The 26,445-nt window shown below is 43.0% G+C and overlaps 1 protein-coding gene across 5 annotated transcripts in view; it reads right to left on the bottom strand.

Annotated features, from left to right (window-relative positions):
- The window catches only part of CRB1 (crumbs cell polarity complex component 1), a 1,156,197-nt gene that overhangs the window by 212,641 nt on the left and 917,111 nt on the right, over positions 1 to 26,445 (bottom strand). For all 5 annotated transcript variants that reach the window (XM_069641514.1, XM_069641517.1, XM_069641513.1 and 2 more), the window contains exon 8: positions 25,969 to 26,134. In XM_069641514.1, coding sequence (XP_069497615.1) covers positions 25,969 to 26,134 — 166 coding nt within the window. The remainder of the gene's footprint in view (positions 1 to 25,968; positions 26,135 to 26,445) is intronic.

Here is a 26,445-nt window from a genome sequence, read left to right on the forward strand (position 1 = left end):
CCTTCTTAGCAATTGCTATTGACTGTTCTAGAGACAGATCACCACACATCCATAGTCTTTCTTGCACTACAGTACGGTTTGTATGAATAATGATTTGATTGCAGATTAATTCATCTTGGGTCACCCCTCTTCCAAAATTGCAGCTCGTGGCTAATTTCTTTAGTGCATTGACATAGTCATTCATGCTTATGCTTGCCTCCTGTGTCTTGGTATAAAACTAATATCTATTGACAGCCATATATGTCTTAGGTTGCTAATAATTGTCAAGGGCTTGCATGGCGAATTCAAATTCATCTGTCCTGTCACCATCTCCATCATCGCTTTGACTCCCTTTAGGGGTAATTCTCTGTAGATTCTGTGCCCTTCAGGGCCTAATGAATGCAAAAGTAACTTCTTCTTTTTGCTTGCCGTGTAGGTTCCACTATCAATGGTATCAATATAGTTCTTCCACTATTCCTTCCATTCTTGCCATGGAATAGAAGGTTCGCCAATAGTAGCCAAGAATGGTTGGGGAGAGTGGACAGTTACTCCCTCCATCTCTTTGGCCGTGTAGGGGGAGAAGAAAACAAACAAAAATTATGATCTCCTTAGTTGACCAGGCATGATGTAGAACTTCAACTAATATGGGAAAATGGTGCGTGCCAACATCAATTCTCAACTTAAGCGATGTTCAGAACACATAAATGTGTTAAGGAGTTAAACTTTTGTGTACAGTCACGGACAGCATGATATCATTACTCTCAAAACAATAGTGCACTGTCACTGACAGCGTGGTTTCATTACTCTCAAAACAATAGTTGGAAAACCAATAGCCCTCACAATCACTTCCTAAGAATTTGTAACATTGTAACTCCTCACTCAGCGGTACCACCATGATAATTCAATTGTTCGAGTTTCATACAGTCATTAAATACTTTTTCCAGGCTGGCCACTGCTTCTCACTGATACCATGTCTCGAAGGAGAGATTACTTCTGCCTGTCCCAAAGATGGCCACTGCAGGGCAACAGTTTACAGGGTGCCTTCCTCTAATTGCATCGAGGCCCCTGCATAGATTGGCAACACGGGTAGCGGGGTGCTCGCGTGCATGCATGGTGCCAAGCTCTTACTGGGTTTGTAATAAGGGCTACACATTTAGGCCAGGCTAGCCCTCATCCTTACTGCAACCTTCTGGCGTCGCACTCAAGACTGGCTGTAGGCAGCCACGGTATGGCTGTGCACAGGCGGTATTGTGGGGCTCTCTTGGCTTTCTTGGATCCACTTATTGTGAGAACGCTGCGTGCATCCCATCCTTGTCGCCACTGGAAGAAACTGAGTCACTCTTCCAGGATGATCACAGTGCCTTTATTTCAAGGTAAGAAACATTCATGGATGTACCCCACAGCACCAACAAAACTGTGTCCCTCCAACCTTTGCTGACCAACTTTCTCCACCAGAACCTCCTGACCTTCAACCTTCCACATTCCAAGATTCCACCCAGATGAAATCCACAGTACAACAACCCATTGCTACATTACATCATTACACAAACAACCTAAAGTCACGAAATACAGCAATGCCTGCAGACTGTGAATGGAAACACCACTAAACAGCACTCAACACATCAGAGAAACAGACTACTCACCCTCCAGACAGAAACATTAACTTTTAGCCCACAGCATGGTAGAGAAATCCTAAACAGCTTGAAAAGGGGGCAGGGCTTAGAGGGATCTTTAAAGCTTCCCAACTCTGTAGCCTCCTCCTGGTGAAAAGGCAAGCACTACTTGGTGCAGGGAATCAGCTGAGCACTTCATCCAATGGGTTAGTGAGGCAGTTACTGCATACACATCCCTGCACTATAAAAACAGACAGCAGCAGAGGCAGAGTGTAGGTTGTATGGATGAGCGTGCAGGTGGAGGTGAGACTTTGAGAAAAGGTGGGCCGACTGTGTGTATTTGCGGAGGGTGCATGCATGAGTGTGGAGAGAGTCTGAAGATGAAGACAAACGATTATTATAAAGACAGAAGTGTAATACATTAAAGGGGAGAGGGGAGCCTCAGCAATAGGATACCCTAAGGGAGATGAAGGGAGGGGCGAGAGAGGAAAAAGTTGAGAGAAGGGGAAAGCAAAGCATGGAGGAAGGTGAGTGGAAAGAAAGTAAAATGGAACAAGATGGAGAAGAAAGACAGGGTGATCGAAAGGGACACAAAAAAAGAAAGAGCATGAGAAAGGGAAGCCAAGAGATAAAGAGGGGTGACAGCAGTGTTACCCTGAGGAAACCAAAGAGAGTAGGTTATATTTATAGGGTAGTTCAGACATTGGCAAATAAACAAGGGAAACTAAGGGACTTGACGTGGAGGGTGAGAACGCAGCAGAATTATAGAAATGGAGGTATGCAAATAGAACACTGTCCATGGCGACTTGGGAACTTAATGTTTAACGTCCCAGATGAGGGAGCAAATTTAGCAGAAGGGTGGAATTGAGAGAACAGATCCCTGGCTGGTAAGACAATGCGACACGAAATGTCCCTGTGCAATCTAAGAAAACAATACTTCATTTGTCATGTTGTCCTTTTATTATTGGTCGCAGCCAGCTTGGGATGGAAATGTCTTTTTGGCCCATCCCATGTCTGGCACCAAACACCTCTTGATAAGTGTTCCGGCCAAACTGGTATATTACATATTATGACATGTGCATGACCACTAAGTCCCTTTTGCCAATCAGCCCTAAAATAGAGGGCAGGAGTACAAACCGTGGAAAGATAATGATTTGATTACCAATCTTCTTTATTCCTTGTACTGCTCTTCCTCGTCACAGTACTTACCTGTGAGGGAGTCACCCTCCCCTGGCAGGAACCCCCTTTCTTTCTCTTTTTGCTAATGTCCTTCCCCTTTACCTGAGAGCATAATACTACTCATGTCCCAGTCTGTAAGGGTTTCTTTGAGTATCACCAAGATGCTGGGACCCATTCGATCTCTTCGGGAGTGAGAGGTGAGTCGTAAGTACTGTGACCAAGAAGAGCAGGACTAGGTGTAATGAATATTGCTGGTAAGTAATCAAAGGTTACCTCCAAATCCCTCTTCCTCATCCCATTACTTAAGGAATACCAAAGCTCATGGAATGGGTTGAGATATCAGACTCTGACCAGAATGTATGCAGTGTCATACCCCACCACCATTTTATATTTGGCATAGCCACACCATCCGTGAAGCACCTGCACTGAGAACACCTATGCCAAAGGAACTTGCCCCTGCAATGTTCAAATTCAAATGATGTCTTGTGAACGTGTTAGGGTCTGTCTAGGTTTCAGGCCTACACATGCCCTCCATGTCCACTCCTTAGGCCTCAGTCCATGATGCCGACCATCCGCCTGATGGAGCTTTCCTGCACTCCCTTGGCAGGGGAAGCCCTGAATTTTCATGTGCAAGCTTAATCCTGCCTCTTATTCAATGATTGATGGAAGGGATTGTGGATTTCCTACCAGAATTGGTCCAACAAATGTGATGCATACATAGGCCTATCTCACTTACAATTTGGGGTCACCTTGTCAAGTATGTAAGCACTGAATACCTTACATTCAACAAGTGCCAACAAGCTTTCTCCGGGGATGTTGGAATAAAACAAAAGGACTTAAACATTCTTTCGTACAGCCTGTTCTGAGGCCAAGGATGACCTCACCACCAGACCTGGCAGAATGAGATCTGTTGATACTAACTGGGTGAAGGACTTCTCCCCCTCTCAGGTGACACCGTTTTTCAATAGACATGGGGATGCAGGCTCTCTCCAGGTTCTTGCATGTTCATAGCACTTCCTCTAACTTCTTCATAAAGAGGCAACCCTGTCTAAAGGGTATGCTTGAACTGTAGCAATGTGGGGCCTTCCTTGCCTTTCCTCACACATTACAACAACTTACTCCTGGAAACCCATATACATTGAGACTTGCAACAGTACCCTAGCCATAGCTTATCTGTCCGAGTATTTCCCTTTGGAGTCCTTTTCCTCTGCATCTGTGTGCGAGGAGGAGGAGGATGAAGAAGGGCATAGGGCAAAAGGAAGAAAAGAGCTAAAAGCGATTCTTCTCCTTCTTCAACGTCCTTCAATAGTCACTCTCTTCCTTTTAGGCTGTCATTCTCATTCTGGAGAATTGGAAGGGAAGAGGAAGCATCAGTGTCCAAGTGCTTCCTCGTTTCCTTTCATTTTGAGCTCATATTCTACAAAACACACTGCCCGCTTCCTGAGCAAAGCCTGAGTCTGTAACTCTCAGGAGTTTCTTGGAAACAAACATGTCAGGAATTCAACATTCCTGGCATATTTCACAAAGCAACCGTCTAACTACGTCACAACACCTTGGAACCTTGTCTCCCAAATCAAGACGGCCACAGATCGGCTTAGTCTTCATTGAGCTAGTGCCTGCCCCCCTTACCTTTTTACCTTGGAGTGGCAATTCCACGCCCAGGGTAGTACATGTCCTCGGCAACTGCAGCATTTCCCTGACGTGCTGCAGCCCCTTATCACAACAGTGCCCTGACCTGATTTGAAATGAAGAAAATCTCACAAAGGGACGTCTGAATCATGGTTTTTGGCAGTATGGACAATCTCATTGTTTTATTTCTGTAGGGGTGCTGAGTAATGGCACAGATAGACTATACACAATGGAATGGAATGCCAATAGGAACTATTCCCAGTATTTAATCAGCATTGGGTCAACCTTTTCCACATGTCTATTGTGACTTGTCTTAGTGAGCCCTCCTAAGAGAATGCCCACACATGGTCCCTGAGTTTGCTGTGCCTAGCAATAAAAGCTGCACCTCACTGAAAATGGCATATAAGGCAAAAGCAATCTGGGTTTCTTATGGTCTCGCGCTTCGCAGACCTGGACAATACAGCTGGGGGCCCTTGCTTCACACATCAAAAATGCCTCGTGGTCAAATGCCCGCGTCCCTCAGCAGGATGTGTTCTGCACGCACCACTCGTCACGGGTCATCGCCAGGTCGGGAGAGCTTAGAGAGATGGTAGGTAAAGGCCACTCTGGCACCGGATTCTTCAGACTGTACTCTTCTGGCTTGCTCTATCTTTCATGGGCAAGCTCTGATGCTGCAGCTCTCACAACAAAACAGCTCAATGCTTGTCTCCGCCTCTTCTTCAAAATCACTGCAGTCCAGCAAGCTTCCTGTCTCTTTTCTGTCCCTAACTTAAGCAGCTTACTGTTCAGAAATGATTAATCTGTAGTCCCACTAGAAAATGGGTTTCCTAATCAATATTTCGGCGAGGCAACAATTCAACTGAATTACACTACTCAGCATCGGCCAGGGTTCACATTGTAGTGTTGAGAGACAGATAAATGTGTCATTCATAGTTTCTGCCCCTCCCTTGACCCTTTATCACACAGGTGAGAAACGTTACCCACTAAGACAAATGTACTGTCGATATCCCAGACAGGTACGGGAGAATGGAAACCCAGTGATTTAAACTAAGGATGGCGAGAATAAGCAAAGTGTACATTGAAACCATCCACACAAGCCTGCATTTGACATAAAGCAAATATGCACTCACCATGAAGAATAAACATTAGGTCAAATATGCACTTATACACAAAGAATTCTGATTGCATCCATTTATACATGAAGAATACTAACATAAGCAATGTTTATAAAATGAATGCAACACAAACAATACAACTGTATAGTTTACTATACATAGAAACATGACAGTACTGAGCAGTCATCTTTTCCAAAATGGATGCTGCAACACGCATTAAAGTAAATGAAAGGCCTCAAGGCTTCACGAGAACCGAAAAGGCTGAATCTACTGAAATACAATATTGTGCAGAGCTAGACAAATAGCTATGCACAGCAAGATTACTGAGAAAATAGGGAGGGTCGGGACGGCTCAGAGAGAACATGAGATAATAATTCCCAATGCACATGTCATATATTCTTAGATTAATGAAAAGAACAAACAGCCTTTGAAGGCCAGGTGAAGAATAACTAAAAGCTGAAGACTTTATAGGGAACAGATCAATCAAGTCCCTAGTGGTAGTGGAAACCATGACACCTACATTAAAATTTGCTAAAATCCTCATAAATGCAGGGTGAAATAATTCCAAATGTGGTCTCATCACACGTGACCCAACTTGAAGAACAATGTCCACTCATTAGCAATAGACAGAGATAGGGAACCTGCCTTACTCCTTACACATATTCCCAGACATGTGTAACCATACAAGACCAACTACAGGGAATCACTCTGGCTCGTGACCTAGGAGTAAGAAGAGGTATCTTTTTTAATTAAAAGTAAGACAGTTAATGGACCTCTGTTCCCCCTACTCCCTTTTTGGCTCATATGTTAATGACCTGACAATTACCTAAGGTTGGTCAGTAGAAGGCCAACCAATCAGGACCCTCAGTGCTGGGCCACCCAGTATGTGCTGTGCCAACCAATGAAACATTTTAAAGATGACATGTATTTACTATTATCAATTTGGAGGTGGTTCCAGGTGGAGCTATCAGATATGTGTAACCCAATCAAATGTTTAACACATATGGATCCTATATGCAGTCAATTCCCCTAACCAATCCCCTCGTCCCATAGGTTTTTTAGTATGATGTCATCATTATGATGTGTCTTTGTTTAATAAGGTATTGTTTTGTATGAGAGCTCTGAGAACTGCAACACTATTGTTTGTATGCTGTCCATGCTTTATTTTGGATGTTAAAAAAACTGGGTTTTGCCTTTCACTTTGACTATTTCCATCCTTGAGTCCGAATTTTATTGGCTCCACACCTATTGCATAAATCTGGGGATTTCCAGGGCATCATTACAGATGGTAGCAGAGGTGATGGTTGGCTAGGTTTAGTCGGATTGTCAAGGGATCCCCCTGTTGGCCTGAAGTACTACGAGGTGACCTGCGAAGAGGGTTTACACATGAAAACAGAGAGGTTGGCAGAAGCACTTTTGGAGAAAATTCATGTCCGATCACTGCAGGATTCCCCATGAGGCGCAGGGCAACTGGCGATTGGGGGAGACTCGATACCAAAAACCCTCAGCTTATCCACGGAAAGTAAGTATATCATTGGCCTGGCAAATCGGGGTGTATATTGGGGGAATTGAAATGAAGTAATGATGATGAGATAACCCTTCAAAAGGTTAAGGAAGATTATTATTATGTAATACACCTTGTTTGAGGTATTAATGATGAGATAACACTTGACAAGGTCAAAGAAGATTATGCAATACACCTCTTTATGGGGTAATATTGATAAGAGAAGAAAAAGTCACCAGGAGTTGGGAAGATGGCCATAGTGTATTTATTTGTGTAGTGATTGTTGGCACCAGCCTTGTGTTGTGAGATAGTTTGGACTCTGTGAAAAATGTATTTGTGTATATGGTCTATATTGTGGAGGGCGTGATGCTGTGGTTTTGACCCAAAGGGTGTGATCCGATGGAGGAGGGGTGAATTGGTGCTGCTCTGGGTGTGGACGTCATAAGTGGTGTTGTTTGGAAGTATTGGGTGATGTGGAAGGTGTTTCGTGGAGAGACACACAGGGAGAAGTATTGTTGGGGATGGGAGTGAAAGGTATTTGAAATAAACATCAGGTAAGCATATTGGGAAGGTAAACTGTAGTGTGTCATCATGGGGGACACTCCCATTGTTCCTTTGTGTAAAGCATTGCCCCGGTACAATGACAAAATCGTTAAGTACCACGCCCAATGGGTGTGGGACAGTGTGGGCAAAATGTTCATGCCTTGGCCGCAGGAGGGCACGCACTCAAAATCAGAGCTTCAAAACATGACAACATATTTGCATGATGCATACAAAGGGAACAAGTTACAGAATAGACTAACAATTCTGGAATTGTGGAAAGTGTAAGTAGAGGATGCTGAGGATACTGAGGACCCACCCGTGCGAGGGGGTCATAGTGCCCATGTCTCCTCCTCTTCCTCCCAAGAGTAGGGATCCATCTCCTGAAGAGCAGGGATTATATGCGCTATGAGAACTAAAAGCAGTGGCAGGATACACTAATCTCATACATGCGCCCAATGTGAATAGCAATGAATAAATTATAGAGAGGAAATTAGTAATCGAAAATCAGTGCCCATCTGTGATGAAAACAAACAATGTGGTGAGTTATAGACAAGGCTGGCAGAGACCATGGAGGAGGTTCTGAGACAGAGAGATAGACAGGGTGATAGGGAGGAGGCAGCAATATTGAATCAATGGGTAGGAGGACAAATAATGCTCACATTAGATGGAAAGGGCATGGATGATTGTAAGGAAAGGGAAAAGGAAGTAGGAAAAAGACAGTAGAAGGACGAACAAGAGAAAAAAACACAAATGAGAACTAAGAGGGAAAGGAGATACAAAGCAGAAAAGGAAAGAGAAAAGAAATGAGAGGCAGACAAAGAAAAGGAGCGAAAACGAGAAGAAGAGAGAGAGAGAAAGGGAATGGCGAAAGGGATGCAGAAAGGGAAGAAGAAAGGCAGAAAGAGGAAGAAAGGGATAGGGGAAGACAACAAGAAATAGAAAGAAGCAGAGAAAAATTAAGGAAAGAAGCCTATGAGATTATATGGGGATGTACGCTCCCTGAAAAAGAGAAGAATCGGAGACAGGAAGAACGAGAAAGAGAGAGAGTTTAGAAAGATGATGCAATGAGGTATATGCGTTCCTTAGACAGCATACCCTTCCAGATGAAGAAGGAGAGATTAGTAACTTGCACAGGTATACAAGGGATGGTACTGGCAGTATGATGGAGAGCAGAGGGTCCTCGCAAAGTGGGGAAAGAAATGTATTGGAGGAGGTGATGAGTGGAATGTATATAACAAGTCGCCTCAGAAGATTAGATTCTGAGGGCAGGGAAGATGATGTAGGAGATGATAGTGACAATACTATGTTTGGAGGTGGTATGTGGCTAGGGAAAGAGATTGCGTGGCTAGACTTGGAAGAACCATTGAGGCGGCCAGAGCCCAGTCAATACCCTAAACTTCCTAAACTGAGATTAGGCAGTTCAGAGGATAAAGCACCATACGTGAATAGGTTGAGAAATCTACCAGGATGAAATAAAATTTGTATGACAGACGTAGTGGCAGAAATGACGGGAGCGGCTGTGCTGGGACAGGGTCCTGGGTTTACACAGATCCCTTTATTAGATAAAGGAAAATAATTTGGTTTGTCAACTTCCAACACTGACCGGGTAAATGGATTTATGAATTGGAGAGATGTTGGTACTCTTGTTCAGAGAAGAATTGCCTAGCATTTTGGTGTTGGACTGCCCCAGGGCAGGACAAAGACTGATCTCCTCTGTGAAAGGGACAGTTAGCTAAATACTTTGTTGAGACTCTCCCAGGGGCCATCCACCCAAGAACAGGTCAATGGGCTGTGTCTGTGCTGGATAGACTCCCAGAACCCCCTTTGTTTTGCATATTAAGTAACTTTGGGTCGCACCCTAAGTTACCAGGGGAATCCAGACGTGGACCCCTTGCTCACTGTTCTCAGAGAGGCACAGCTCCACCGCACGGATGATGCCCAACAAGGCTGAAACACATGTATGGGGTTGCTGTTGGTACTCTTGTTCAGAGAAGAATTGCCTAGCATTTCGGTGATGGATTGCCCCAGGGCAGGACAAAGACTGATATGCAGGGATATTTCTCCTCTGTGAAGGGGACAGTGATCTAAACACTTGGTTGAGACTCTTCCCAAGAACAGGTCAATGGGCTGTGTTCGTGCTGGTAGAGAGACTCCCAGAACCCGTTTGTTTTGCATTTAACATATTGAGCAGGGATTTGACTGAACATGACAATGTCATTCACTGCACAAGAGTTTATAACAGCAATTGATGAGCACCACTGGACCCTGAAGTATTCCTTTATTGGGTACACAAAGTATTCACATAGTTTCCGAGAATACAGGGCAGACTATTGCAACTATCCACAGAATTCTTGTTCAGACCAGAAATACCCATGGACGAGGAGGAAGGGCAGATCATTGCAATAGAACTAGAAGCAGCAATACAAATAAAATATCATATCATATCAATAGTAAGGGAAGATCTAGTCATTCTGCGTGGAGTTGGCGAGGAAGGGATAAACTGGAGAACAGTGATAGCTCTTGATGAAGTATCTAGGCTGACTGACTTAACAGACGAAGACTTGTTGACAGACAATGACTGAGATGATAAAGTGATGTTTCACATAAATCTTACGTATCAGCTCAAAATTGAAAACCGAGAGATACCCCAGAGAATGTCAATAGTAGAAAAGACATCTGACTTTTCTCCAGGAAGATTTGGCAGAGGTTCCAAGTACATTGTGGGCCAACAACCCATATGATGTTGGTTTACTGAGCTGAGTGGGGGCAGTTAAAATTAAATTAAAGCACAGAGCCATTTTACCACGGGTAAGTCAGTACCCGTGTCAAAGGAAGTAGACAAAGGCATTTATGACACTATTGCTGCCCTGGTGAGACAAGGGATATTGGTGCCATCAGAGTCGCAATGTAACACAGCTGTGTACCCAGTGAAAAAAGTGACAGGGGGTCATGGAGATGTATTCAGGATTTACACCCCCTGAACAATTTTGTTGAGGCTGAGTTCCCATTGGTCCAGAACCCTGCCATGATCTTATGTTATAGCCCATCGCAAGCTAAATATTTCACAGTGATTGACTTAAAGAATGCCTTCTTTTTTATGCCACTCCATTAGGAGTCCCAAGACTGAACTTGTTTACCTATTGCAGAATAAAGTTAAAACACACTTGTTTACCTCAAGGGTACGGATGAGTCACCCTTGGTCATGCCCTATTAGCGAGAAGGCCAAAAGTACATTGACCACCCAGAGAGCCTCTGGGTATGACGTTATTATATCTTACCCATCAATCAAAGTTGTCAGGTGTCAGGTGGTAAATCTGGCTAGATTCATAGCAGAGCAAGTGAGGAGGGGGATTGCGTTCAAGACTGTACTAAATATATGGAATATTATGATGAGATACCACAGGTCAAGGAAAATTCCCTAGGAGGAGGCACAACCATCTTCTTGACGGGTCCTCATTGATAGACCAGAGCATGGGTGAGTGACATAGTGGGACCGTAGTGATAAAATCAGACTTGATTGATACATTTGAGACAGTTGTAAGTGCAAGATTGCCAGTGCATTTCTCAGCACAAGTTGCAGAATTGGTCTTTTTTAATTTTGGCACTTGAAATACATGAAGACGAAGCAGTAGCAGTGTACTCCGATTCCGCCTATTTTACGTCAATAGAACATGTAGGACTGTCACGTTGGTCACAGAAGGCACATCAGTGCAGCATGCAGCATTATTGGACTGGCTCATAGACGCACTCCAGCTCTCATCAACCATCGACATGGTCAAGTGCGCAGTGCACATCAAAAGGCGCAAACCTGATTTTTCACTGTAATGAGGCCGCTGATCTTGATGGCAAAAGAGCAGCATATTTCCCTGAAATACCTGAATTTTAAACAGCACCGAATTGTGTACGCAATATGGTAATAAAAGAGGGGTTTAATACATTGCCCTTAGTACAGATTACAGAACTACAAGGAAGAGCACCACTAGAAGAGCAGGAATTATGGAAACAAAGGGGGTGCTTATTGTCCCCCACAGATGCAATGTGGCAGCAGGTCAGCACTGGGAAACCAGTTATGCCTTTATGGCTGCTGAAAGTAGCATTAGACCAACTGCATTATCCAACACATACTTATAGAGAATGCCTTGCAGAATTGATTGCAAATGACTGGTTCGTCACAAACCTGATGGAGCATGTCGTAGATTGTGTGGAAAATTGTCTCATTTGTTAACAATTCACTGCTGGACACACTTTGCAAACAGCGAGAGGAGCAATACCCCGTCCTACTGGACCATTTCAGCATTTGCATATAGACCATGTAGATATGCTCCAAACATGTAATGGCTACATATACATGTTAGTAGTCGTATGTCCTTTTTCCCGAATCCCGAAGGATTGAAGCAGGTCCATGCACACATCCCGATGGTACATGTGCCGTGAAGTTCCTTGTACGTGAGGTGTTTCCAAGGTGGGGAATGTGTGAATTACTCTAATCTAATAATGGACCGCATTTTGTAAATGAAGTGTTTGAACATATCACAATTCTGTTGGATATTAAACAGACATTTCCGCCTGCTTATCACCTGTAAGCAAACAACATTTGCAAATGGCATTTGGGAACGCCTCAACGGCCTCCTAAAAGAGTGCATTGCCAAGATAAAAGTGGCACTGAAAAAGGCTTTCTCCATTGCCTTACTTTAGCATTATTTGCACTACGCAATCAGCCCGGCTCAGACTATCACCTGACTCCACATCAGCTGGTGATGAGGCACCGCATGTGCACACCCCTTGCTCCTCCCACTCACACTCCCACTGACGCAGAAAGTGCATCTGTTGTAATGGGTACTGCGTTGAATGATTATTTGATGGCTGTGACGGAGTCTGTTAAATTTATTTCTCGACAGCTTCGAGCACGTGCAGGGGGGTTCAAAGAAGATTGATCAAGATACTGAACACGTTGATTCAGAAATTTTGCTAAAACCTCTACTGTTATTCCCAGGGGACAGGGTCCTCTGCAAGAGTTTTTGTAGGAGGTGGCATCAGCCACTCTTGAAAGGACCCTTTGTGATGGAAGAAGTGTCTTCCGACAGCAGTAAAGCTCCAGTGAAGAAGGACCTGGATCCACCTCAGCGATGTAAAGCTATACAAAGGAGAGAACCCCCCCATGCCAGTCCCCCCAGAGGGTGAAGGTGAAGAAGAAACAAGAAGAGTCCAGATGAGGTCCATGGCAAGGGCCAATCAGCAGCAAGAAGAATAAAAGGATGCTGATAAGCAAATATTCTCACAGGGATACTTGTGTGAAACAGAACATGATATTATACTTTGAAAAGAAAAAAAGAGAAGAAATAAACCAATGCTTATAACCAATTTATACATAACCAATGCTTCCTTTAACAATCTTATTTATTTAGAAAACACATATCCTACGCTACGAGTGCAAACCATTAGCCTTGCTGTGTTGTCTATTTTATTTTGGAATCTTTTTTTCCAAATGCAAAATGTATGCATCAGCCCCCTACATCCATGATCGAAGGGATCCAACATGAACCTTTACATTGTACCAATCCTTCATTTAATGCATGGTTAAAGGAGTGTGTAAAAATACTTGAGAATTTGGAAAGTCAAATGGCAGATTTGCGCTGAACTCCAGATACAATAAAGAAACAGCAACGTTCATGAGAATCCGATTCAACCAATATAACAGTAGGGAAACCACTGCTGCACGAGACTCTACACACTCTAAGAGCTCTTCATGCAGATTCTGTAACCAAGATGACACATAAGAAATGCTCATGCATCTCTTTACTATCTTTACTCACTTCTCAGAGCAAAGGACATTTCTTTTGTCCATTTCCTAACTGATTATAAAACAGCAATGGCAGATGGCTGCGTGGTGGAAATATATGCTAAGCCGACTAAAAACATCAGTGATAATCGCTATGGTCGGCCTCTGTAGGAATGTTTTGGAAAAAGCGCTTGCAATGAAAGCCACCTCCGACAAACCTGAAATTTAGGTTGTATGTCCATGTTGAGAGGGGCTCGGAAGTGATATGACAGACTAATATCAGGGTTTTCTCCTGTTGCTAAAAATATTGTGTAAACTGTAATGCAAAAAAATGAAATAAAAATGTTCTTGCTGTATTAATGCAATATTTCCTGTAAATACTGATTTTTTGAAGAAACAGAAAATTACCTTTTGGGGAGAACAATTGGACTTTTTCATTTTGTTAGATAGTCACTGTGTGCACATAGAATTACTACTCCTAGCTATTTTCAAAAGGTAGACACATTAGCAATAATGCTTATATCAACTTTTTCACATTTTGCAGCCTTTATTTTATTATTTTAATGGCACTGCAAGAGTTGGTCCTTTATAATGTGGCCAGACCAGTATATAGCAATATAATTCCTATCACGATGGTAAATGAAAAGATTACTCAAGAATTTCCTATAGTAACCAAGCAAATGAGGAGACTGAAAACAAAGTGTGACAGATGATTTTGAGCACATGAACACACATAAGACCGAATCCGCTCAAGTAAGTAATAATGTGTGGTATTCACATATGACCTCAGTGGGAAGAGAGAAGTCTGATGAGAGCTGTTATGTATGCTCTCTTATTCCCTTTGTCAAAATTTTTATAGCAACAGAAGTAACCGCAAATACAGCACAATTCCTAACGCTACTTGTGCTTTGTATGACTAGAGGAAAATTGCAGAGTCAGACAGCTTCAGTGGTATGGGTGAACAAAGAGAAATCCACACGAGAAGATATTTACATACAAGAGATGAAGATGATGATAAAGGCTGAGACACGGCACGAGGTTATAAAATATATACCATCCGAGACAAATGAGCAGGGATTAGAATAGAAGAAAATAAAATGCTGCAGTGCAACAATAAGAAAGGTAAAGACATACCTGGATGTTGGGAAAGAGGCCAGTTACAAATAAAAGTGACCGTACTCACACCAGAGGGATGGAGCAAAGGATTGGTGGTGTTCAAAGCACTATCACTTTTGGAGCAATGGGAAGAGGTTCTTATAAACGCAAATGCAGCATGGCTTGACATGTGGGCCAAAATCACAAAGTTACTTTATATGGATCAATAATAAGGGGTACCAGTGCGGATATTACCCCTGAAAAATGCTAGCGTATGCTTCTAAACTAATGGTACAGTAAACATTAGAATTTTCAACGTACCAGGTAAGAAAGTAGGAACATCAGTATTGATGGACCACTACTGGACTTGTGACTCTAAAGCTTATATGCAATTGCCCCCAAACTGGGGAGGCCTATGCTCCATAGTACTAATAGGTACACCAGCTCTAGTAGTACCCTAGAATGAAGTTCAAATTGGTGACTTGCCTCAAATGGATCCACACCTAAGAAACATATCGTCCCTCAAACGCAGTAAAAGAGAAAAGTATTTGTCAGTCAAATCAGTAGAGGCCTATGATGACATACCAGATGAGCACACGCTGATCAGCAGGATGGCAGTGTTCTTTACCACCTTTTATGCTCCCAGTTTACAGGCATCAACAAATGCAAAATGGTTACAAATAACCAAATGTGAGTTGTTACAAACAATAAATGCAACGTGAAAGGGTTTAACGCCATAAAAGAGGAAATGAGGGCCATACGACTCATGACCCTCCAAAACAGATATGTCCTTGTTATAATAATGGCCACGGAGGGTGGCATGTGTGCAAAAATGGTGCCTTCTTGCTGCACATACACCCTGCCCACGGAGGGGAAAATGGCAGTTGGAATTGAAATAGTGATAAATCTGAATGCCCAGGTTCATGAACATACACAAACCGATCATCTACCTCATGTTCACGTAAGGGAAAGCCCTATTACTCCTCCAGGATCAAAATGTACTTATCCCCAAGACCCTCGCAATTATGTTGGACGACGGATATATTGCAATTTCAATGGGGAGTGCTGCTATATGAGCTGGAGTGTGGATGAACACATAAGACGTGCAGGCAACATGGGGGTGTGTGATTAAAATATGGGATACAAAATACCCTATGCAGGGGAGGACATTAACCGTACCAGCCATATCCCAGATGGATACAACAGAATAGAAACACAGGGCCCGATTCATGGAATTTTTGCACGGTTCAAAGTGTCTTTGCACTGCTGGAAAGTGACTTTGCACTGCTGACACAAATCCTGATTCATGGTACTGTGAAAAGTGTATTTATGCAGTTTAAAGTCTGTGGATAGTCGTTGTGTACTGCAAAAATGAATATGTGCTGACTCTACACTGAAAAAATACACTTTGCACAGTTCCGTGAATCAGGGTTTGTGTCGGCAGTGCAAAGTCACTTTTCAGCAGTACAAAGTCACTTTGAACAATGCAAAAGATTCCATGAATCGACCCCTCAGTGATTTAAACTAAGGATGGCGAGAATAAGCAAAGCATACAGTGAAACCACACACATGCAATAGACACAAAGCAAATATGCACTCACCATGAAGAATGAACACTAGGTCAAATATGCACTTAAACACAAAGTATATCGATTGCATCTATTTAGACATGAAGAATACTAACATAAGCAATGTATATAAACTGAATGCAACACAAACGATATGACTATAGAGTTTACTAACATAGAAACATGATAGTACTGAGCAGCCAGTTTTTCCAAAATGGAAGCTGCAGCACTCATTGAAATACATATTCAAGCAGAGCCAGACAAATAGCTATGCACACAAAGCCAAGGTTTCTGAGACAATAGGGAGGGACCGGACGGCTCAGAGACAATAATTCCCAAGGCATATGCCATATATTCTTAGATTCTTTAAAAGAACCAACAGCCTTTCAAGGCCAGGTGCAGAATAACTATAAGCTACAGACTTTGTAGGCAGCGGATCAAGCAAGTCGCTAGTGGTAGTGCAAGCCTTAGCACCTACATTAACATTTGCTAAAATCCCTATAAATGAAGGGTGAAATAATCCCAAATGTGGTCTCATCACAGGTGACCCAACTTAAAGAACAACGTCCATTCCTTAGCAATATACACAGATCGGGCACATGCCTTACTCCTTACACATATTACCAGACATGTGGCTCAATGCAAGGCCAACTACAGTGGAATCACTCTGGCTCATGACCTAGGAGTAAGGGATGGATTCTTTTTTTATTGAAATGAAGACAGTCCGTGGACCTCTCTTCCCTTACTCCCTTTTTGGCTCCTGTGTTGACAACCTGTCAATTGCCTACGGTTGGTCTGTAGAATGCCAACCAATCAGGGCCCTCGGCACTAGGCCACCCAGTATTTGTTCTGTCATCCAATAAAACATTTTAGAGATGAGATGGCATGTAATTACTATTATCAATGTAGAGGTGGTTCCAGGTGGAACTGTCAGATATGTGTAACCCAATCAAATGTTTAACACATATGGATCCTATATGTAGTTAATTTCCCAAACCAATCGCCTGGTCCCATAGGTGTTTTAGTATGATGTCATCATTATGACATGATTTTGGATTATACGTATTGCTTTGGATGAGAGCTCTGGGAGTTGCAATCCCATTGCTTGTTTGCTGTATGAAAATTAGGTTAAAAAGTCTTCAGTGCGCTGGCACTGTTCTCAGTATTGTCTTCAATAGAATACGGAAAGCTGCAGGAGGAGTTATATCGAGCTTTAGCCTGTGCCCTACTATTAATAGTAATTACTTGAAATAACTAAGACTCCACACTAACTGATTATCCACTAAGAATGACTTTGCACAGCCTCAGAGGAAATACAGATAAGTACAGTTATCTTAGTGCCACACAAAGTGGCACTTTGTAAACATTAAATGTTGGAGCCTTATGCCACACATGGCAAATTGTCTGCACTGCCACCTTGCCCATTAATTCTACTCCTATCTCCACCGTCTCTGATATCAAAGGAAAACATTACTCTGCCATCTGAAATGAGGGTTACTCTTTTATACTAAATTTATGTTCCAAATTTGTTATTACCTTAGATAGAAACAATCTCCACTTTCACCTTCATAAAACCTTAAAGAACTGCTTCCTGCTTCTAACCTGTATTCCCAGATCCCTGACAGCAGTGTAGCGCCCAGCAGGGCACTTCCAGGACAAGCAGGAGATGTGCCCAGTAGAAATGGAAACTACTTTTCACGGCAAAGCATCAAGCTGGATCTTCCTCTTTTATACACCTTATCCTGCAAGTACTTCGCATGTGATTCCTGTTTTCGCAAAGGGCGTGCGGCTTTCCTTTGCAATAATCTTGCTCAACATAATTATACTACTCTTCTGTACATGCTCAGTCGAAACGAAAACAAAGCACAGCCATCTTAGGTTATGAACTACTGCCACTGTCATTGGACCACTGCCAATCAGGCTTTTGCTTTGCCCCTGACAGATCAACAAAACTGCCCAGATCAGTTAACTGACCAGGCCCTCTCAACTCTTATGCCCAAAATATATAATCATACCTGCCCCTTTCAGGGATGGAAGAGCAGTCTGCTAGTGTTAAAAATGGACTGAAGTGGATATGTATTGGATGAATGTCAACAATCTGAAACTTTACAGTTCGAAAACCAAATCCTCATCTTGAACCTCAAACATCTGCTCTGTCCCTGCCAGGATGATTAAGTAGGCAGTTACCATCCAAAAATGTGCGCAACCTTGGTGTTCTTTGGGATGTCATTAGGAGTATCAATGAGCAAGTCATTGGGAAAGGATGAGGTCATTTCCCCACATGAAAACAATAAAAAGAGTCCTTTCATTTTCAATAAGAATCACCCAAGGATAGCTGGAGCTCTAATCCACTCAGGATTAGACCACTGCAACAGCCTATATGCTATCCTCCAAGGGTTCCAGATCTAAAAGCTGCAAAAGGTTTGAGACAATGGTGATCCCATCTTCAGCCTGAACAAGCACCAGCCAGTTTCCCCAATTCTCCTAAACCTTCATTGGCAATCGTGGAGCATGTTCTCTACCTTGCCTTCATATCAATCAAGGGCATGGCATGACATGCCTGCAACATGAAATCTACCTCCTTGACCACTTTCTACAATCCACAAGAGCCAATGGATCCTGTTTCCTCAGGATATCTGCATATGGTGAAGAGACAAACAATTCTCAGTTCACAGACTGCCTCTCTGCAACTAGTGCTGTTAGCCAAGTAATATCTTATACAATGTTATGTAGCCCCCGAAAATACACTTTTTTGGTGTACTGCCCCATCCTTTATAGGTCGAATTGAGGTTCCCCAATGACCACCTTGTGGTGGAATGGCAATGTGTCAACAATCACAAAGGGGATCACCACATACAGGTTCCTGCTGCTGTGCTATCACTACTCCCATCCACTGGATCTTTGTTACCTCCACCCCACTGGTGTGTCTGTACCCTGCTAAGCTTAAAGAAACAACCTTGCTTAAAAACAGGGGAGAAACTGGAAGATCTCGGTGCAGAAATGACCTGCTCCCCGGACTTCCTTGACCCCCTCCCATATTAGAAAGAAATCCTCAAAATACCTGTAAAAGATGTAATGGCTGATTTGCTAAGGAAGCAAATGCACAAACAAGGAAAACACATAACGTTGAAAATAAAGAGAGAAGAACCCAGTCAGATGAGGACAAACTTCTCTTGAAATTCCAAGATAATGACTATTGCACCCTAATGGGAAGATAACATTTAATTCTTTTTTTTCAAATTTGGGTGTCTGAACCTGTAAACAGTACCTCTAAGCAGTTTAAAATATTTTGAGGGATAGGTTTTCCCCTTCAACCTTCGATGGGATTAAAACCATCACAAGAGATGGTAGACAAGGTTTTTTACAGATAATATTCTAAAAATAAAAATTGCAATGCTAAATAAAGAGAGAAACAAAGCTAAACAATGGTTGGAGGTCCAGATCAGACCTTACTCCCAGGAAGGGGCCAAACTTCCTCCGCACCAACATCATTGAAGGTCCTTAAACAATGCTCACCAAGGATATTGTAGAACTGACTATGTCTATAAATGCGCCAAGAACCTGAGTTGAACCATTCCATTTCCCATTTCAATGATCAAGGAAAGCATAGGCACATCAGTTACACTGGTCCTTAAAAACTATGCAGACCTGCTAAACCTCGATTACCATAGAATATCTACTATTCCAAGCATGGTTGAACAACTGCAACAATCATTGCTACCCAACACTTGGAATACAGTGAGTCTTGCAAGATTTTAGGTCGGGACCAATCTGGTTTCTCACCATGCAGATGCACTAAAATACCCCTGGTTTTCATGAGAGAACACATTATAAAACTTGTCGATCATCCTGGACCCTGTCAGCAACCTATGATACTGCATACTACTGTGTCCTGTTGAATGGGCTTAAAACTAATATAGATACTGTAGGGTATGACCTGTCTCGGATAGATTCCTATTTGAGTGACCATTCTACGATCAAGTTGGAGATATCTCAACCACCCTTCTGGCCCTGAGCATAGGGGCACCACAAATCCCAACCCTATGCCCATGGCTTTATAATTTGTGCAACTAACCACTGCCCACTCTCATCGGGCAATCATTTCCCTCCACCCAGCTATGGTGGGTGACACACACATTGCTTTCAAGCTACCCAAGACAGACACAGCCCAAGACAACAAATCAAAATGCCTTCTAGCAGTTCAAAACGAACCCCTTTGATTTGTAGCTACGAGAACAAGAAGACCTTTCTGTTTATATGGCCTGGAAAAGTATACCTCTGCCCAAACACCACCAAGATAGTAAAGAACCCAGGATTCACGCTCGATAAGACCATGTTCTTCTTTCCACAGATAAATGAGCTAGTGAACAAATCCCACTTCAACTTGAGCATGTTGAGGAAGATGTTCCTTTACCTGCAAATTGCTCAAACATTAAAATGGCTCCCATTCTGTTGATCTTAATTTAAATGATTGCAATAGCCTATGCATAGGCCTGACAAGAGTATTAACCCACCCATTCAGTTAAATAAAAAACAACGCTTCCCATAGGATCCTTGGCCAAAAGACATGGATCCACATTACACCTGTACGGAGGGCCCTTAATAGTGAATACAATATCCAAATATATCTGCAACCAACTCACCCCCTGCCAATGTCATATACCCCTAGGGTCACCAGACTACAATGTCCTCATGCTACCAACTTCAAATGACATCAACGTGGGGAGAAAACATTTGCTCTCTACGAGCTCATTAATGGGAAGGAGCTACCCAAATGTTCGAGACTCGAAAAAAGGTATAGCAGGTTCAAGAGGACACTGAAAACCCTCATGATTAAAAAGTGTTCTCAGATACCAGCTAACCTCACTGGAGATCGCCCACTACCTTTCTAGACATCACCTTTAACTTTCTCCACGGAATACTCCCTTGTCACTTTTTTGTTATGAACTATGTTTAAAATACTTCAATGTTGTTTGTACTCTTACCTACAGTAGATTGTATTCTGGCCCACTCATGCTCCACCTGTTTTTTTTTCTATTTCTCCCACCTGTATTGTGTTTTCTCCCTTCATGCACTATAGAACAACCTGTTTGTGATACTGCTCTATACAAGGCAATTCGATAAAACATTTGTTTTTGAAATTGCTAGGAAGCAAGATCATTCCACCCTTACCGCTGCATCAGCAGCTCTCAAATCTGGAGATTTGTAACGCTCCACTTCAATCAATGGCTGGATAAGTGTATAACGTGCAGGGTGTGCTTTACCCATTAATACGAGTAAATATAAACATAAACAGAGACCTTCTGAAAATTCTTAATTTTTAAAAAATTGGCAATTATAATGGCAGCCATTGACGGCAACCACACATTTCCAAATCAGATGCAGGGCTGTATCTGCCAAGTGCACAATAGTGCGCTGTTCCACGTCTTTTCTTCAGACTGTTACCAGGAAGGCAACATCAGTGGCTTCAAGAAAGAAGTGAAGATCCTCCAAACTATTGCCTGCTATCAGAGGGTGGATATTTGGGAAAAGGGGACCAATGATGGCTGGCCCCAAACTCTGTGATCCCTACCCCTTAAACGTAGAATAGAGTCCAACCACATTAAACCTAGGAGGTCCTTAAGAATACTGTTGCTCAAAGGCTTACCCCTAAACAATTAACCGTGGCCCATAGTCTTCTCGTATATAATGTGCCTAATACTGTATTGTAACTGAGATGGGAACCGGCTGCCTTTGATAGACATGGTCAAAGGTTGGACTTGATTTGTTTTTCTTCATGTTTCTCTCCCTGCAGATACTCTCCAACCGCACCCTCCCACCCTCCCACCTCCCCAACCTCACCCCCTTTCAGCCCTATGAACTGGTGTATTCTGTATACACGTGCTGCTTTATAAAATACTGACTAAATAAAATAAATACATGCATGTTAAATGCACACTGCCGACTTGCCCGTACACTCTTGCTAGGAGTACAGAGCAAATTCCATGAAGCAATTAATGAAAAAGTCACTTGTATTGGCATGAGATGGGTTACAGGGCATTCGCCACACACACATTCATGGTGTACTATTGTGTGCAAACATTGGAATCAGAATGTGCAGAAATAACTCTGTTTTGCCCTATTTTACTGTGGCTGGGATTGCCCAGTGCTCTGCTACCTCTCTTTTTAAGTTATGAATATTGCACTAGCTAAGCTACTTGAAATACATGCAGAGCTGGGTGATGTTTCTGAATAACCACTGCACAGCTCCAGTGATTTCTCCTAGGTGGCTCCTTAGATCTTAGTATTTGTTTCTAAATGAACTCCTTTGGCATTGTCAACCGATCCCCATCTGAACACCCAATGACATTTACCCTCTGCCTGAAAAGTGACTGCATTGCAGTGTGGCATTCCCAGACCCCCTCATCCGGGCCAATTGGTATGCCCTTAGTTGACCTCTGTGTTGAAAAAGTCCTACTCGGCACGTTTCACATCACAGATTTACCCACTTAAAAGTCTACCTGTGTGGAAGGATCTATTTGAGCAAGCCATCAACTGTCAATGTTTTGGAATTCAGTCACATGTAGAGAGGCTGTCAGAGACGTCTGGCTGACTCTGGGGGCCCGAGATGTCTTGCTAAGTCATATGAGCCCCTGGAGATGATCCTTGGGGCATCCACAAGAATGGTTCCAGCCTCCCAAAGCTCTTCCACATGGGTCCTCGGGTGTTCATGGCTCAAGTAGTTAGATATATTCAGAATAAAAGTGAATGGGTGATTGTGCAAAAGACATCCTGGAGCTGGAGAACACCCAAGCCTTACTGCCTGTGAGCTAACTCAAGGAGCGGGAGAGTTTCTCGCAAGTGTTTCTGCCCCCTGACAAATGATTGCAGGCAGGGAAGAAGAGGGGAGCAACATACTGCAGGGCAGCAAGAGAGCTACAGGCACACAAATCATGAGACATCACAGCAAGGAAACGTCTCCAGTGGAATGCTCAGGAAACAATCTCTAGAGAGACCACCCAGCTCCCATGATCTGCCTGATCCTCAGAGGGTGGGCTTGCATTTTAAAGCACTCAGCCTGCAGAATGCAAAACAACTAACCCATTAGAGAACAAAGTAAACTAGAAGACTTACAGCCCATTGACATGATAAACAGGGAAGAGAAACCACATGAAAGGAGATGGGACCCCTATGCGCTGCCCAATCAGGTTACCCAGAGATTGGAGGGGCAAGAGGTCAGTCAATCACACACATTATTGGGATGTTCTAGAAGCTGCAGACAATGCAAAATGAAGCCGAAGGAGGTGAACACTAATGGAATTTGGAAAGCATTCCATAGTGTTAATATGTTTACAGAGAAGGAGGTTGGGGAGTATGAGAGAGACAGAGAGAGAAAGTGAGACAGAGATAAATAGAGAGAGGGATGGGTAGAGAGAGGAGGTGTGAAGAGACTGCAAAGTAGTGTAGCTCACATTTGGAACTTGCAAGGGCGGCACCTCGCACAGAGCTTGCTCGAGGCTATAGCAATGACCCCGGTGGGAGCCAAAGATCTCCAAAACAGAGCAGGAGTCTTGTCAGACCCCATACCAAGACCCTAGGGAGAACCCAGAACTAGTTCAGCAATTCAGCAAAAGCCTGTTTGGCCTCCTGTCCAAGATGGTATCCTATGGCTGGTGGAGAAGAATAACTTCACTCTGACAACCACCCATTCATGGAGGAGGCATTTCTGTTGGTAATCCATTCAAGCATCCCCTATGGCAAGGGACATTCATATGTTATGGCTGGTAGATATGTGTTTTGTCTTCATCCACAAACCCCTCGAGGGCAAAATAAGACCCCAAGAAACTAAATTTACAACAGGAGACACCATCTTTATCGACAAGGCCAGGGGGGGGAATCAAGACCGATGGGGAGACAAACTTGCAAAACGAAACAGTGAAAAGGCCAAGTAAGAAAGGTGCTGGAGTGCCTTAAACACCCTGACACTGGGAGTGAACTGAAGGAAGCCTGTGGGGTGCTGGAACACTAGCCTCTGGAAGTTTGGCATAGGGGCAAACATGAACTGGGACAATAGATCCTGTTGCTAGGTACCATAGTCTTGTTCTGTTTATCCTCCATCCTGACACTTATCCTATGTTTTAGACACTTCCCTAGTAGACTGGGTTGGCGTTCCTCCAACCCATGTCCTTAAACGTCAAGCCCCTGGGTGAGGTTAACCCATATGAGGGTCATTGAGGACTGATCAAGGGAGGATCAAAACAGCTCTGTGTCTAAGAAACTGTATCATATTACTGGTGAGTTCCTTCCCCTCCCCATGGGCACAGTTTGCACTGTACTGCCATGTGGGCCATCCCTTTTTCTGTTGTTTATTGTTTTTTCCTTATATGAGTTTTTCCGCCTGGTTCCAACCCATCATTCAGAATGAACACAAATATTAAACCACAGTTCTCAAGTGTTTTGAGTGCTCTGTTTTTCCTAAAGTAATTTTTCCCCTAAAATATATCAGATTTGGTTCAAAATGTATTTATTCCAGTGCATCTTTGAAGTGTAGCTTGTAAACAGGCATGGGAAAGCACTCAAACGAAAAGTAATATTATTAACAAAATAATGTATATAATATTTCGCTGAATCCAAAATTAATATATGTCCAATTTTCTAGTCCTTTGACTGACAGTTACTTGCCTTCCGGTTTGATTTAAAGCATGTAAGGATGTATTTCTAAACCTATATTTCTGATAATGTAGTCTAGATATTGACTGTGTGCGACTGATGAATCATTGAACTCAATTGCTTAACAGGCCTTTGAAGGATTCCAGTCTTTATTGGGATGTTTTCCCTACCACTCTTTGGGGGTCATGTTTCAGGTCTCGTAGATCATTAAAAGTGACAGCAAAAGTGATGGATTTTTTCCATTAATTTGGCAAGCAGATTAGGAGAGGAAAATGGACTTCACGAGTCTGCCTGGTTGTCCAGTCTGACTCCCCAATCTGCCACGTTGTCCTCCAGCAAAAAACATTGATGCTGGCAGAAAGCAATGGATTCCCACAGAACCCGCCTTACTGATTGCACCTGCCAGGAGCATGTGGGTTCCAGAGGGAGCCACTGTAAACGCCTTGCTAACTGAAATGGGCACTTACATTTTTTGGATAACGCAGTGGAAAAGTAAGTTGTAAAGGTTTTCGTCTATGTTTTTACTACTGCATGAAAAGGTTTACAATTGTAAGGAGGGGACATAGAAGTAGAAACGAAAATGTTCCCCTTTCACTTTTCACTTCTGTCTCGGAAAAGCTTTCTGTTAAGCTACTTCTTGGCCTCCATTTTGAATTCTGCTGTCACAGTCTTGTTATCAGCAGTAGATAAGCAAGTGGCCATTGGTTGGTAGTGTCTGTTGATTATATTATTAATAAAGCACACACAACGGGACTGGACAGTAGCTTGAATGCGCCCAGTAATTGACAGATTTAAACAAACATTACCTCATTAAACGCATCATTACAAACAAATTGAGAACCACACAGACCGAGCGATATCAGGAAAGGAAGGTCATATAAAAAAATGTATCTGTAAGGCATAAAATTAGACACAGTTAAGTTACCGACGCTAGCAGAAATGTACAGTCTACTCACAAATAGAAAACAGAGACAGGACTCTTATCGGTTTGAGGAGACGATCCCAAAGCAAAATGCCTTCATTTTGCAAAGATTCTCTGCTGAAATGCAAGGCTGGAAAATGGTCAAGGTAATGCTGGGATCAACAGTGGATCGTAATCGGGTCTTACAACGAACATATAACATTAAAGCGACTTCCTGGAGCTAACGTAGCCCTCTTAATTCTTTGTGGTGTGCATTTGTGCAGATCACTAAAATGTCGGGTCTACAAATACATGTGTATTTTAATAACGTAATAATGTTTCCCTAAAGCCTTTTAAAAAGAGATTCTCTAAGGACCAGTGCTCTATTGTGAGGATATTCGGGCATAAACTTACACTCAAATCCATGATGAACGGCCTGACAGCGGCTCTCGGGCGGACAGGGCCTGAGCTCACACCACCTCACCTCCTCGCACGCTCTTCCTGCAGTATTCGGGGGGCAGGTGCAGGTGTAGTCATCCCAGATGGAATAGCAAACGCCACCATTTTGGCAGGGGTTGGGCTAGATGGGGAAAAGGGAAGAAAGCATTAGCACAGCAAAGGCTCAGTAAGGAAATTCGGGTATTTACCTTTACTTGGTCGATTCCAGCTTGCTCGCGTTCACCATGGCAACTCGCGCGAGAGACCGAAACTGTGTACAGCTAAGCTGCACAATACCTTATACACAATCACAAATGCAGCCCACATACCTCACACTATGCTTCTGATTCGCTATGATGTGGGTCATTGGAAATGCGCATATGGTAATACCTGGGAAAGTTGTTTAAAGTCATGCATGTACCTTTTCATATCAAAGGGCTATATTTATATATT

The sequence above is a fragment of the Ambystoma mexicanum genome, chromosome 1q, assembly GCF_040938575.1.
Source record: "Ambystoma mexicanum isolate Mex_15411 chromosome 1q, UKY_AmexF1_1, whole genome shotgun sequence".
Lineage (NCBI taxonomy): Eukaryota > Metazoa > Chordata > Amphibia > Caudata > Ambystomatidae > Ambystoma > Ambystoma mexicanum.